Source organism: Triturus cristatus, chromosome 7 (genome assembly GCF_964204655.1).
Source record: "Triturus cristatus chromosome 7, aTriCri1.1, whole genome shotgun sequence".
NCBI lineage: Eukaryota > Metazoa > Chordata > Amphibia > Caudata > Salamandridae > Triturus > Triturus cristatus.
This window is the reverse complement of record NC_140590.1, coordinates 1,780,407,487-1,780,422,199: the sequence shown is the minus strand read 5'-3', so window position 1 is coordinate 1,780,422,199 and position 14,713 is coordinate 1,780,407,487. Positions and strand designations below refer to the sequence as shown.

The following is a 14,713-nucleotide window of genomic DNA, read 5'->3' as shown; positions in this document are numbered from 1 at the left end:
TCCCTATTAAACAGACTGCAGATTGTACAAAATGTGGCGGCTCGCCTGGCCCTTAAAAAACCACATCGCACCTCTTCAGGTCCACTGTTACACAACTTCACTGGCTCCCCATCCACCAGAGAATTAATATTAAGCTTTGCTGTCTCATCGATAAAGCTTTATATGGTGCGAGCACCAGCTACTTGTCAGACAAATTTAAAGTGCACTGTCCGAGTTGCCCTCTTAGATCGGAGGGTAAAGGGTTGCTGGTGGTCCCCTGGTTTAAGAAGTTTAGCCTCGAAATTTTGGAACACCTTGCCCGAGGACCTTCCCAAATGCTCTAAACTGCTCCATTTCAGGAAACTCCTGAAAACTGCATTATTTAGAGCTTAATCCTGTCTCCCCATGTTTCATCTGACTTTCCTGCTACAATAGCGCAGAGATACCCCTATGGGGGTGATTCCCGCGCTCTACAAATCCCATAACCACAAACATACTATTAACCCCAATGGGGGCAATATTTTGTAAACAATAATTAGGGCACAATATTTTTTTCAATTGCTATTCAGGCTGAGATATTGTGTTGCCAAATGGGCTCCTGGGCTAGCTGCATTGGAGACCTCAAGGTTGATGTAGTACTTGTAATAACTGTGGGGCTTATTTCGATGAGATACCACTGAAAGGCCTTTGGTGGTGGTGCCACCGACAGATAGCCCTTCGGTCCGACCGCCTGATTAAAATACCTGCAGTTGGATCACAAGCTTTTGGAAGGAAGACCGCCGCCTCATCCAGGTTCTCAGATCCCGACATGGCTGCAGTCTGAATCGTAGTCCCAACAAGAGGTGGTGCTGAGGCAGGCATTGCCATGGTGATTTCGATATCCATTTCTGACAGCCCATTCATGGCAGTCCAAACGCCATGAAAAGGCTGTCAAAAATGGATATTGTGGCCCCCAAACAGGCGGGCCACTGTAAAGTGGCACTGGGGGCTCACACACATCTATACACTGGTGCATGGATGTCCACAAAGGGCTATGTTCACACTGCGGTTTGTGCTGCAGCCCATTTCCTGTGCTGCAGCGAAAGTTACCATGTAAACATAGCACTTTCCAGCTGCCAGCACAACATTCCATCTGAATTCAGCAGTCAGACTACCAACTGCTTGTCGGGTGGTCTCCTGACAGCCGAAATCCAAATAAACCTCTTTGTTCTGGGCAAGTGTGTGGCTCCCAACAGAGAACTGGGACCCACTGCTTCCTGCCACCAGTTCCACTGTTGTCCTGAGCAGCCCCTTGTGGCCATAGGATCAGTTTCCCACTGAAGCAAAGGGCCACAGATTTTGCTTCCCATTTCCTCTTTTTTGAAGCGCATCATTCTGTTGAAGTTTGAAAAATAACAAAGAGTTGCAAATCTTTTGGTTAAGAATGTATGTGAGGCTAGGAATGAGACAAGAAGGGAAGCGCGCTCTCTTAAAAAAAAAAAACTTTCAAAATGGAAATCCTTCGGTAACTCAATGAGGACCAACCAAGTAAAGATTCCTTGATTAAACTAAATGGAACATTACAACATGACCAGCTCTCATGTATGGACATTACTAAAGGGCCAATTCTCATATCTGATCATTACTACAGGCTCAGCTCTCAAACTCATGTTTCACACAACAAAAATGGTCCGTCTCATCAGGGATTGAAGAAAACATTAGAACTAGGAACTCATCTTTTACTGAAAGAGAAAATCTCTTTAGTCGTGTCAGAAGCTCTTGAGATTTAAAAAATGTCAAGGCGGCAGGTTATGTTGCTATTGAGGTTGATTGAATTAATATTACGAGCCTGAACAGAAATGTCCCAACCTCTGAATTCCCAGTAGCTGCTGCAACCATCAGTGCACAAATCACCAACTACAGACGTCTATGGTGCCTACTCACAAACTGTATGTTGTAGTATGCTTAGCAAAAACAACAATTGATGGACAGAATGCAGAACAATGTCATACATTCACCCCAGTACAGAGATCTGGGCCTAAATCCATCGATTTTTTTTGCTCACCATGCCGTTCCAGTTTGAACCCAGCCATATGCAAATCAGTCTTGACCCTGTGCCTCATGGGAACAGTCCAGCCCGAACTGCCAAGCCAGGTCCTCCCTGGACTGGAAACAAGCATCCTAGGACCGGTTTCGGGGTTTCACCCCTATTCAGCCAGGATAGCTTGATTCCAGTGGCATGGAGAGCAAGGGACCCACGTCTGGGCATACCCTTACCACTCGGGGTGACAAATGCAAAAACAACAATTGATGGACAGAATGCAGAACAATGTCATACATTCACCCCAGTACAGAGATCTGGGCCTAAATCCATCGTTTTTTTGCTCACCATGCCGTTCCAGTTTGAACAGCTGTCTAAACTGGGGTGGCGTAGTGGGCAAAAGAACGATGGATTTAACCCAGATCTCTTGACTGGAGGAGAATGTCTGCATTGTCAGCATTCCGTCCATCATTTGTTTGTTGTAACGCTTTTCGCCCTGAGTGGGATGGGTATTCCCAGACGTGGGACCCGTGCACACTACGCCACTGGAGTCAAGCTATCCTGGCTGATGACGGCTGATAGCCAGAAACCGGTCCTAGGATGCTTGATTCCGGTCCAGGGAAGACATGGCTTGGCAGTTCGGGCTGGACTGTTCCCATGAGGCACAGGGTCAAGACTGATTTGCATATGGCCATGTCTAAACTGGGGTGGCGTAGTGGGCAAAAGAACGATGGATTTAACCCAGATCTCTTGACTGGGGGAGAATGTCTGCATTGTCAGCATTCCGTCCATCATTTGTTTGTTGTAACGCTTTTCGCCCTGAGTGGGATGGGTATTCCCAGACGTGGGACCCGTGCACACTACGCCACTGGAGTCAAGCTATCCTGGCTGATGACGGCTGATGGCCAGAAACCGGTCCTAGGATGCTTGATTCCGGTCCAGGGAAGACATGGCTTGGCAGTTCGGGCTGGACTGTTCCCATGAGGCACAGGGTCAAGACTGATTTGCATATGGCCATGTCTAAACTGGGGTGGCGTAGTGGGCAAAAGAACGATGGATTTAACCCAGATCTCTTGACTGGGGGAGAATGTCTGCATTGTCAGCATTCCGTCCATCATTTGTTTGATTTAACGCTTTTCGCCCTGAGTGGGATGGGTATTCCCAGACGTGGGACCCGTGCACACTACGCCACTGGAGTCAAGCTATCCTGGCTGATGACGGCTGATAGCCAGAAACCAGTCCTAGGATGCTTGATTCCGGTCCAGGGAAGACATGGCTTGGCAGTTCGGGCTGGACTGTTCCCATGAGGCACAGGGTCAAGACTGATTTGCATATGGCCATGTCTAAACTGGGGTGGCGTAGTGGGCAAAAGAACGATGGATTTAACCCAGATCTCTTGACTGGGGGAGAATGTCTGCATTGTCAGCATTCCGTCCATCATTTGTTTGTTGTAACGCTTTTCGCCCTGAGTGGGATGGGTATTCCCAGACGTGGGACCCGTGCACACTACGCCACTGGAGTCAAGCTATCCTGGCTGATGACGGCTGATGGCCAGAAACCGGTCCTAGGATGCTTGATTCCGGTCCAGGGAAGACATGGCTTGGCAGTTCGGGCTGGACTGTTCCCATGAGGCACAGGGTCAAGACTGATTTGCATATGGCCATGTCTAAACTGGGGTGGCGTAGTGGGCAAAAGAACGATGGATTTAACCCAGATCTCTTGACTGGGGGAGAATGTCTGCATTGTCAGCATTCCGTCCATCATTTGTTTGATTTAACGCTTTTCGCCCTGAGTGGGATGGGTATTCCCAGACGTGGGACCCGTGCACACTACGCCACTGGAGTCAAGCTATCCTGGCTGATGACGGCTGATAGCCAGAAACCAGTCCTAGGATGCTTGATTCCGGTCCAGGGAAGACATGGCTTGGCAGTTCGGGCTGGACTGTTCCCATGAGGCACAGGGTCAAGACTGATTTGCATATGGCCATGTCTAAACTGGGGTGGCGTAGTGGGCAAAAGAACGATGGATTTAACCCAGATCTCTTGACTGGGGGAGAATGTCTGCATTGTCAGCATTCCGTCCATCATTTGTTTGTTGTAACGCGTAGTATGCTTAGCAGTACTACAATAATACTACTAATCTACTACAAAATGCAATTCACATACCTACGGAAGTAAAACTTCACCTCTCGTATCCTTTCTAGAGAAAGATACTTACTCACAAATGCAATTTTACTACTTGGTAGTAAATATGGGAGGGAACAGAAGAAGTGGTTAGTAAAAAATCGGTGGTGTTTTGGGAAGTGTATGAACAACCTCACATAGAAAATAATAACTTTAAATAAAAACCCAATGCAAATAATGTTAAATTAAAATTAAATGTAATAATTAAATATTTGCTTACTAAATAGGGCTCTGATTAAGGCTCACTTGTCAGGAAGGAGTAGCATGAGAGGAGAAATGCTTATGTGCGAATAGAGAAGGACAATAGAAGGAGCATATAAGTAGGGTCAGATATCTCTAAGAAAGTGTTATCTTTATCATCAGACCCACAGAAGAGCTACTTACAAGGATCCATGAGACCGCTACATAAGTTCAAGAAAGCTTTTGGATTCTAGGCCAATGATGACATGCCTGTGTCCATAGGATACCTCTGGACTCTAGTTAACAGGGAGTAAGGTTCCTCCTAGCAAGTGCCAAGATGGACCTGCTGCTTAGATTGTTCTCCATGATAAATGCAGGGAGTTCACAAATTTTCATTTTGAGTACTTTGTGTTATTTTCCTGAAAAATGTGTGAAATTGTAAGTATTTTGATGAACACCATAGGTGAGGGCGCAATGTGAAAAGTGCACATGAGGGTTTACTTTGTATTCAAAAGACAAACATGCTACTGGAAGCAATAAATGTCTTGTTCAACAAGAAAATGTCCCTCATTGAGACCTTTTCTACTAAAACCAGTTTCCCACAGGGAAATTTCATGCAGCATTCTGTGTTACACGAAATGGTGAAAATTGTCTAGGGAATCAAGGAGGCTTCGCAGGCAGAACACTCCTTTGTAAAGTGGGCAGAATATATTATCTGTAATTGACAGTATGTGAGTTTAAATGCACTGGCAAGTCAAAATCAGGATTGATGTTTATTGTTTAGATTGTTGTTGGCACAGTACTTTTTTGGTTTCCTACATTGTTCTAAATTAAATTAGAACCAAGGACCTCATTGCAAATGGGCATAATGATCCTCATTATTTCCCCACCAAGAATTATAGGAAAAAATGGAAATTATGAGTATTTGGGCAGCAACATGTGAAAATTGACTTACTGTGTCGTTTCAATTTCCACGGTTTTTCATTTGGAAACTTTTCCTGCTTGCAGGAGGTGAAATCTCTGGATGAATCACCATGGAGCTGGTTGCAGCTGGTGAAATCTTCAGTCAAAAACTATGGAGCTGCAATGCTCCTGACAACTAGTAATTCAGAGGGGGCTGCTAACACCTGTTACCTGCCCATCAGAATGGTCTAGCCACTTTAAAAGAGGTCCTAAATGGAGACCTGTTGGGGTCATCAAGGTATGCTGTGGGTTTTTCCAGGAAAAGTTTGACATGCTGAACTTTCAAGCAGATAGGGAATTTGCCTCGCGTGAGAGAAGAATGTCCTTTGATTGGCTTCATGTCAGCCTGAAAGACTGGATCAGAAACTGACCATTTTCTTATACTTTGTAACCAGTGTTCATTTTGCGGAACAAAAGTGCTGGGGACAGATATTTTGGTCAGAAGCCGCAGACAGAGCTATCGCAGGACGGGTTGCCAACTATCAAGGAAGTGTAGTCTTGGTTACACCTCAAGCCTCTTTAATCTACCACTAGACATTTCCAGCGTCTTTATCTCACTCTTGTAGGTTATTTTACATCCCTCACTTCTCCCTTTATCAGTGTCCTCTCCTCCTGCAGTGGAATGTATAAATTATTTACAGCCACAGCTGTGGTCCAATTCATTCATAGAATACCACCAGACAAAATAGGCTGCAGTTATTGCAAGTAAATACCTCTTTTTGCATGATCACCTCAAAGTTGTAGACTGATGCTGCTGTTTTTGTGACCCAGAGTATTCCGATCCCTGCCAAACAAGCCTCAGTACTAGTTCTCTGACCATTAACACATGTATGGCTGCATTGGTTTACCAACATTGTCATATGTTAATCTATTTATAAGTCCCATGTGTATGGTACCAGGAGTACCCAGGGCTTGTACATTAGTGTCCTCCAGGGGCTGCATCACCTATTGTGCCCCAACGAGCGTGACAAAGCAAAGCATTGCATACCCCTAAAGAAGGGTTATCCCGAAATGCATTGGGTCTACGATAAAACTGTCACTTATTGTGAATTCTGAATCATCATATACTGCAGATACAAGTCTTGAACAGCTATTTGTATGAACTTTGAAACTGGCTCAATCAAGATTTCAATAATAGATGCTTTGCACACCACTGTTTGCTCGCATTAATCGTGCCGATTTTGTTTAATTTGGTTGACTGTGGGCCTGAATGTTGTGCATTCTGGGTTGGGTTGACTATCCAGCCACCATCACCACCATCCAGTCTTTTGGAGTTACCCTTGTGTTTTGGCCGGAGCACATACCAGGGCTGCACACCAAAAATATCATCTATTATTGGGAAGTTGAATTATTCTTTGTACATATTAAAACATTGGAGTGTATTGTATCATTCATATCATTTGTAAAGTTGCCACTCTGTTGCCCAAGTTTCCAGTGGCCATTTATAGTTGTTGGCCATAAGGCAGACTTCTGTCCTCCTGGGGAGAGGTGTGACCAACCCCAGAAAGGAATAATAAGGGCCTGCCATTTTAAGAGTTGTTACCGCTTCCTGGCAGAAAAGACCAAACGTGGTGTGAGTCCAAAAAGCAAGCTTCAGAGGGGAAGCCACCTTTGAAGGACAAATGGTGGACTCAGACAAGAGGGGTTTCTCTTTTGTTCTGGTAAACAGATTAGAATTGTGGACAGAGAGAGGGGAAACAGTTGCCAAACCTTTTGTTCCCGTCAGCTTGATGCCCTCATGTAGCTAAACCTCTAGGGTGGGCTACCAAGATCTACACAGTGAGAGAAGGTTTGCTAGAGGCCTCAAGTTTCAGGAAGATGTCAGCAGGAGGGTAGTGAACTTAAAGCCCATTGGCTAGTAGCCACCCTATCCTCAGTGGGCAGAATTTGACTGAAATATGGCACCTCTGGCACCCAGACCTCATGATCGCATCTGAACCAAATAGACGACTGAAGAAGGACTAGCATGCTGGTTCCTGGATCCAGTAAAAAAGAGGACTTTGCCTGTGGTGCCCTGCTTGAGAAAAAGTTGGCCATGAGCCTCAAACAGACAAAGAGACTCCAAGAGTCAGTTGGCTGACTTCCTACTCCAGGTGCAGGGATAAAAAAAGTTGAGGAAGCCTCCCTTCGCATGTTGTAGCTGAAATTGCTTGACCGTTGCTGACCAGCAAATGAGCAGCCTGGAAGTCCAAAGCACAAAAGTTGCACCTAATTCTGCTGGATCCAGAAGAGTTGTTGTAGTGCAGTTTGGTCGCCCAATAAGGAAATTAACCTCAACCAAAGGGACATGCTGGTTTCACTGTTGCTGGAGACCAGTAGCAGCTGTTTTTTTAGTTGATTTCACCCTGACTATGAGAGACATCAACCCGTTTGGCCAAACTCACCCCACCATAATCGTGGACCGAGGAGTAGTCTCAGGACTACCCTCTTCACCAGCACAGCATCCTCAACATGCTTTAGCATTTTCCGCATTCTGTATCCCTTGAATCAGGAACACTCCATTGAAGTTTATTGTGGTTTGTGTCTAAAGACTGGACCTTGACTGGAGACTACTTTGGCATGGTAACTGTCCGCATAAACCTTACTGGTTCCCTTGCTCCCTGCCAGAGATAATCAATCAAAGTGAGCCGGAGAATCCGAACACAACTTCTTTAAAAGTTTCCAAAAGCTGTAAAGGTGTGGCTCACCCTGGTAGTGGCCAGTACTTGCTCACTTTCAAGTAAAAAGCTGCAATTTATTAATTGCTGAATATTTATATCTCTGGACCCTCCTTTGGTGTCTATAAATTCATTATAAATGAGCTAATTTTATGGATTTGTGTTGGAGTTCTTTGTTGTATTTCTTTCTTGTTCAGATGTGGTGGTACTTCTAAATGCTTTGCATTAGTTCTTTTTACACAGATTGACTGCTCAATTTCACAGCTACTCAGGGTTGAGCTTAGGTTTTCTCTAACAAGCCTGACTGGAACTAAGATGAGTTGTTCAGTGCATTACATGGTGAAGTCACATAATCACACAATATAATACAGCACATTCCTCACAGCCTTTCACAGAGTAAAAGTCATCCATGGTGTTCAGCTTGGACTATGTGAATGCCAGCTGCAGGCACTGGAGAGAGAGAACCGGGAGAAAGGGGACCACTGCATGGCCCCCATGATGTCCACTTGCAGCATGCTCATTTTACTATGAATGCAGAACCTGTTCCTTAAGAATAAGTAGAGATTTGAGATTGTGACGCATGGTTGAAGGTCTGCAGTGTCTCTTGTAGGGCTCCATATCTACGTTTACAGACTTTCAGTAAGATTTGCAAAACAGAAGCAAGCCTCAATATAATGCATAAGGTTGGAAACATCAAATCCTATCGAATGGTCGTATTGCAAAGTGATGGATCTGTGCATGTGTTCCAGCATATGTTACTGCACAAAATGTAGGTTTAGTGGCAAAGAGCAGGTGTACTATTCACTGACTGCTCTAAGAGCCGACCTATAGTACATTGGGCCCTTGCTGTCTTCTTCACTGTCTGACAAAACACTTAATTGCATAAGAATTGGGTCTTTAACCTAACCAAGGTGGAAAATTCCTGGACAAGGTATTTCAAAGTTACATAAAAAAATGGTGGTGGGGAAGATTTTTTACTAATTTTTCCAAACGCGTCTGCACTATGTGATTTTCTCATATGCGTACTCAGTTGAAAGCCATATAGGATTTCTATCTTGACATTATTTCCTCGTTGCTCTTTAATAACAGTCACTTTGACTGATCTTCATTATAGCCAGCCAAGGTAGGTGAAATTCTAACAACATTCTCTTTTCTCTCCAATATTTAGTTTTCTTTACCATCTGATGAAACTACCTACGGCTGTGCATACCTTCCGCTGCCACAACTGCCTGAGAAAAATCATATCTATAAGGTCATTTTTTTCTATTTCTTTAATACAATTCATTGACCAACAGACCAAAATGCTATGCAGTTCACTTTACCCCTCTCATTATATCATCATCATGGGAAACAACCATTACAACTCAATCATTACAACGCACTACCTTTACAATGCAGTCATTACAACGCGACATCCTTCACATTGCTTGCCATTGAAATGCAGCCATTACAACACGTCACTACAATGCATGCCATTACAACGCATGCCACTAAATGCATGCCATTACAAAGCATTATAAGGTAAGTAATGGGAAATAGTAATTTTTACCCCTACACTATTCAACACTTACCCAACTGTTGCACTCACTGGAGTGGGAATAGTAATTTTTAACCCCTACACTATCCAAAACTACTGTTGCAATAAAAGTATTATGCGTTGTAATGGTATGCGTTGTAATGGTATGCGTTGTAATGGAATGCGTTGTAAGTGTAGTTTCTAAAAATGTGTTGTGATGGCATGCGTTGTAAAATCATGCGTTGTATTGGGTGTTGCAATGTAAAAACCGCGTTGTAAAGGCATGCGTTGTAAAAGTTTGTGTTGTAATGTGTCATATTCCATCATCAGGAAAGGACATTCCTGCATTATTACTCCAAGGATGTTGTGAATTTCTTTGAGTGATAACCACTACCTTATGAAGAGTGCGTTTACACACTAACATCACTACATACATCACATATACCTGTAGATCTCTTGTCCTGCACATGAACATTACTACATTTGTTCATCCACCAGAGAGAAGACTGTATTTGATCATGGCTAAATTCTGAATTCTGAACAAAGCCCATTATATTAGTCAACCTAAATACAGCATTGTCAGGGATCTAGTGAAGTTCAGGACAGTCTCTCAGGAACACTACCAGAATTCAGAACAAGGTAAAGGGGATAGTTGATCTATTTCTTCCTGAAAAGGGGTAAAATATAAACAGGAGCATACCTGAAGGCTAGGAGGAAAGCAAAACTGATGATGAGGACTGAAGCAGGTTGAAATAGGTGGTGAGCAGGGAACTGGATAGTCTACAGTAGAAACTATTACAATAACACAAGAACAAATAACATGAAGGTGAAAGCAGTGAAATAGTAGGCAAACTGTCATTAATAATAGTTTGTCTGCTCCTTGAAAGTGAAAAGATCTTACAACAAAAAAGGAGCAGATTCATTTCACATATTTCAGAGAGACACTCTTATGGAGAAGAAGCACTGGGTGGTTCTGTGCCATAGGCCTGGGAGTTTACATGGCACTCTTTGAAAGCTATAAAAATCAGGATAATACTATAACACACAAGAAAACAAGGAGAACAGTGGAAGGTACACAGAAAGTAAGCTCAGGAAAAAGCTGGATCGGAAACGGGGTCAAAGTCTGAACTGGAATACACGGAACTGCGAAACTGCACACTACATAGGACAGGACAGAAATATTTAGTCAGAAAAATCACATGCAATACAAGACTAGAAATCTGTATATGCAAGACAGGCCTAGATGTGTGCAGTCAGAACTAGGAACAAGGCAAACGATGTAACCAAGAAGCGAGATAAATAAGAACCAGACAACAGACTCAAACAAGTAATCAGAACAGGAACATTAAATCAAAAACTATGAAGCCAATCATCAAAAGATGAGCCTGGATTATTGTAGCAGGATCAAACAAAGTGCTAGGATACTCAGCAGAAAGTCAGTCGTGAGCAGCTGTACTCTGGGCTTGCTAGGCAAAAATAGCTGGGAACTCCGGGAAAGAGCACAGGTGAAGGGAGAGAGCCAGGTTCAATGAATCAGGGAACCACCAATGAAGGGAAGGCATAACTGGGTCTTGGAAACTGTAAGACCAGGGGAAAAATCAGGTAGAAGATTGGGCACAGTAAAACTCAGAACAGAGTATGGGTCAGTGTCAAGAGAGAACAAAGTCCAGAATCCAGTTGTTAAGAGGTCAGAGAGGCTGGGGGAATCAGGAATCAGGATAGAGAATATAGTATAGAGTACAGCCACTAGAAAGTAATCTGGGCAGGATTTGGAGACAGAAGGCCATGATGCATTAAGAAGGTTATAGACAAGCCTGGACTGGAAGATAAAGTTATCTGGGAATTAAGGGTATAAAAGTGTATATCATTATGTCATAGGATAAAGGCAGGACCCCAGAGAGCCTTTGAAAGTGCAACCTAAAGGCTGGATGGAAAAATTCTAACATGCATTTAGTGATGTTATCAGAAAAAAACTAAGATCAGCTCTAACAAGACTAGCACTAGTCCACCTATGTTAAGCCCATTGTGATTTTTTATGCCAGAAGCCTGACAGTTGTAAGCCACCAACACAATGTGAGAAAATTGTCCACTCCACCAGACATAAAGGAATGTTGCAATGGTATGTATTCTGTCCTACCATGTTTAACCAATGAACCTGTAACAATGGGGTGTCACTTTAACAGGGCCAGCAAAGATCCCACGTACAAACATAAATAAACCCTAATCCCCCTATCATGTGGTTTAGTTTAGTTTTAGTTTAGTTTAGTTTTAGCCATTTATAGAGCGCATGGTTACACCACAGGTGTGTCCCCATGCTAGCACGGTTGCTCTGAAGGAATTCGAGAGGCATGACACAGTATCTGTATTTTAGCGTGCTGTTGAAAATAACCATGTCTTTAGTTGTTTGCGAAATCTAGTTTCGCATTATTCCGCTCTTAGGTCCATTGGTAGTGTGTTCCATGCTTTTGCTGCGAGGTATCTGAAGGAGCGTGCACCCATTCTAGTTTTGAAAATTCTTGGTACTGTCACAATGCCCTACCCTTGGATCTTAAATTCCGGCCTGGTGTGTACTGTGTTAACAGTGGTTGCAGGTATCGTGGGTCTTTTTTTGATAGGATGCGGTGACAGTGGCACATTCCCTTGAAAATTATGCTTTTCTCCACTGGCAGCCAGTGTAATTCAGCCAGAGCTTTCTTTGTAGATGCTCTACTCGGGAGACGTAGTACCAGGCGGGCTGCCGCATTTTGCACCTTCTGCAATTTAGACAGCCCTTTTTTCGAAGCACCTAGGTATAGTATGTTGCTGTAATCCATTTGGGAGGTAACCACGGTGTGAACTATGGTTTTCCTTACATTAGATGGCATAAGGTCAAGAATCTTTCTCAGGATTTTCATAGTCCCATAGCATTTGCCTGCTACTTTACGAATTTGGTTGTCAAATGCCAAATCAGAGTCAAACCATACTCCGAGGTTTTTTACTTACGATTTCGGGGTGGGTACTTGGCCCAGTGACCCCAGCCACCAGGCCGATGACCAAATGGTAGGGGATTTACCCACAATCATCACCTCCGTTTTATTCCCATTAAGCTTCAGGCAATGATTTGACATCCATACTGCTACTTCTTCTAGACACTTAGAGAAGCGGATCGCTGCCTGTTCTCTGTATTGAGACAGTATCACAATTAGCTGTGTGTCATCAGCATATGACACAATGGACACCTTATGCTCTTCCACTCGCTCAGCGAGCGGCCCCACATATAGGTTAAATAGAGTCGGACTCAGGATCAATCCCTGTGGGACGCCCTGAGATAGGGGGAAGCTCTTTGATCGATAAAATTGCTGTGCGACTTGGAAGCTCCGTGCAGATAGAAAGGATGACATCCAGCGCAGTGCATTTCCCCTAATGCCACATACCTCTAATCTTTGGAGGAGTGGAATATGGGAAACGGTGTCGAACGCCGCGCTGAGGACCAGTAGGATCAGTACAACCGTCTGCCCCTCATCTGCATATTTTCTCATAGTTTCCATTGTCATGAGTAGTGTTGACTCAGTAGAGTGTGTTGCTCTAAAGCCCGATTGGGAGGGGTGCAATAGCTCATTCTTATTAATATGGTCTACTAATTGTTTATTAGTTACCTCCTCAGCAGTCTTTGCCACGAACGGTAGCAGTGAAATTGGGCGTAGGTTTTCTAGTACTGCTTGATCAACTGACGGCTTCTTTTTAAGTGGCGAACTATCACTTGTTTCCTTTTAATGGGAACCTCTCCTGCTTGAAAGGAGCATGTAATGAGCTCCGAAATATGTGGCATTATAAGGTTCTCTCACTGCATTAATATCTCTGGGCGAGCGGGGTCTAGTGGGGAGCCTGATTCAATCCCTTTAGCTGTAGATTTAAGTTCTTCTAGCTCCTGGACTTTGAACTCATCAAGGGACTCACCTACAAATGTGGTATATTGACTGCTAGTTGTATTCATCCCTAGCCATGCTTCCATTGGGAAGGTATCATAAATTATAGTCACTTTAGCTGCGAAGAATTCTGCCACTTTATTGCAGTTGTCAATGGAGGCTACTGCATCCTGGTATGTGTTTTTGTGTGCTTTAAGAGACTTCAGTATGGAGAACATTTCTTTCGAGGAATTACTGGTCCTTTCAATTTTTTCTGTGTAGAAGTCACACCGTGTTTTCTTAATTATTGCATGGTATTTTTTGAATTCCTTTTTATAGTTCTCTTTGGCCTTACTACCATAGTCTTTGTGCCATCCTCGTTCGTGCTGCTTGCATTCTTTTTCAGCTTTCAGCATTGTCTCCTTAAACCATGGTGCCGATGCTTTATATTTCTTGGATATCTTTGTATTCTATGGTGCTATCGCATCTAAAGCCTTCGTTATCCATGTTTCAAGTTGGCTATTGGCTGAGTTTACATCTTTGTCAAGTCTAATATTGTTTTTCATTAGTGCCTGGGTAGATGTGTTGGGATTACATTTACTCCTTTTCCTGTTTGTGACTTTCTGTGTCGTTTTCTCCGTCCTCTGTCTATTAGAGGACACAGTAAAAGGAACTAGGAAGTGGTCCGACCAAGGGATCGGCCATGGCGTTTCCACCTCCATAAAATTAGAGAAGATTGCATCTAGGATATGTCCCCCTTGGTGTGTTGATGTTTCTACTTTTAGCTCTAAGTTCAATGTCATTAGATCCTTATGAATGGATTTTGCTTCCCTGTTCTGCTTATTGTCAAAATGTGTATTCAAATCACCTAGGATAAGGAACATTTTGTACCTAAGTCCTGGGTGAACTACTTTCTCCTCCAGACTTGCCATGAATTGAGCTACTGTTCCTGGTGGGCGGTATATTAGGAAGCCCGCTATTGTATTATCTTCTGTCGCTGACAGTGTAAATAAATACGCCTCCAAGTTTCTAAATTTGCCTCCTTAATGTTGCACTTCAATGTGGATTTATAGATTATTGCAATTCCGCCGCCTACTTGACCCTCTCGATCCTGCTTTACTATCATATAATCATTTGGGAGTGAATCCAGGACATCTGGGGTAGTGCTCTCACTAAGCCAAGTCTCAGTCAAAAATAGAGCATCACGTGATTTTTCCCTCAATAGGTCATGGATCTCAAATTTGTGTTTAGTCAATGACCTACAGTTTAATAACGCCATTCGCAATTTGCCACCGTCATTCAAGGCTGTTGTTGTGAGTGTTAGAGCCTTA

The 14,713-nt window shown here is 43.5% G+C and overlaps 1 protein-coding gene across 1 annotated transcript in view; it reads left to right on the top strand.

The window, feature by feature from the left end:
- Nucleotides 1-14,713, top strand: part of LOC146813094 (putative DBH-like monooxygenase protein 2) — a 156,871-nt gene that overhangs the window by 35,705 nt on the left and 106,453 nt on the right. The window contains exon 4 of the mRNA XM_085620072.1: nt 9,151-9,234. Coding sequence (XP_085476198.1) covers nt 9,151-9,234 — 84 coding nt within the window. The remainder of the gene's footprint in view (nt 1-9,150; nt 9,235-14,713) is intronic.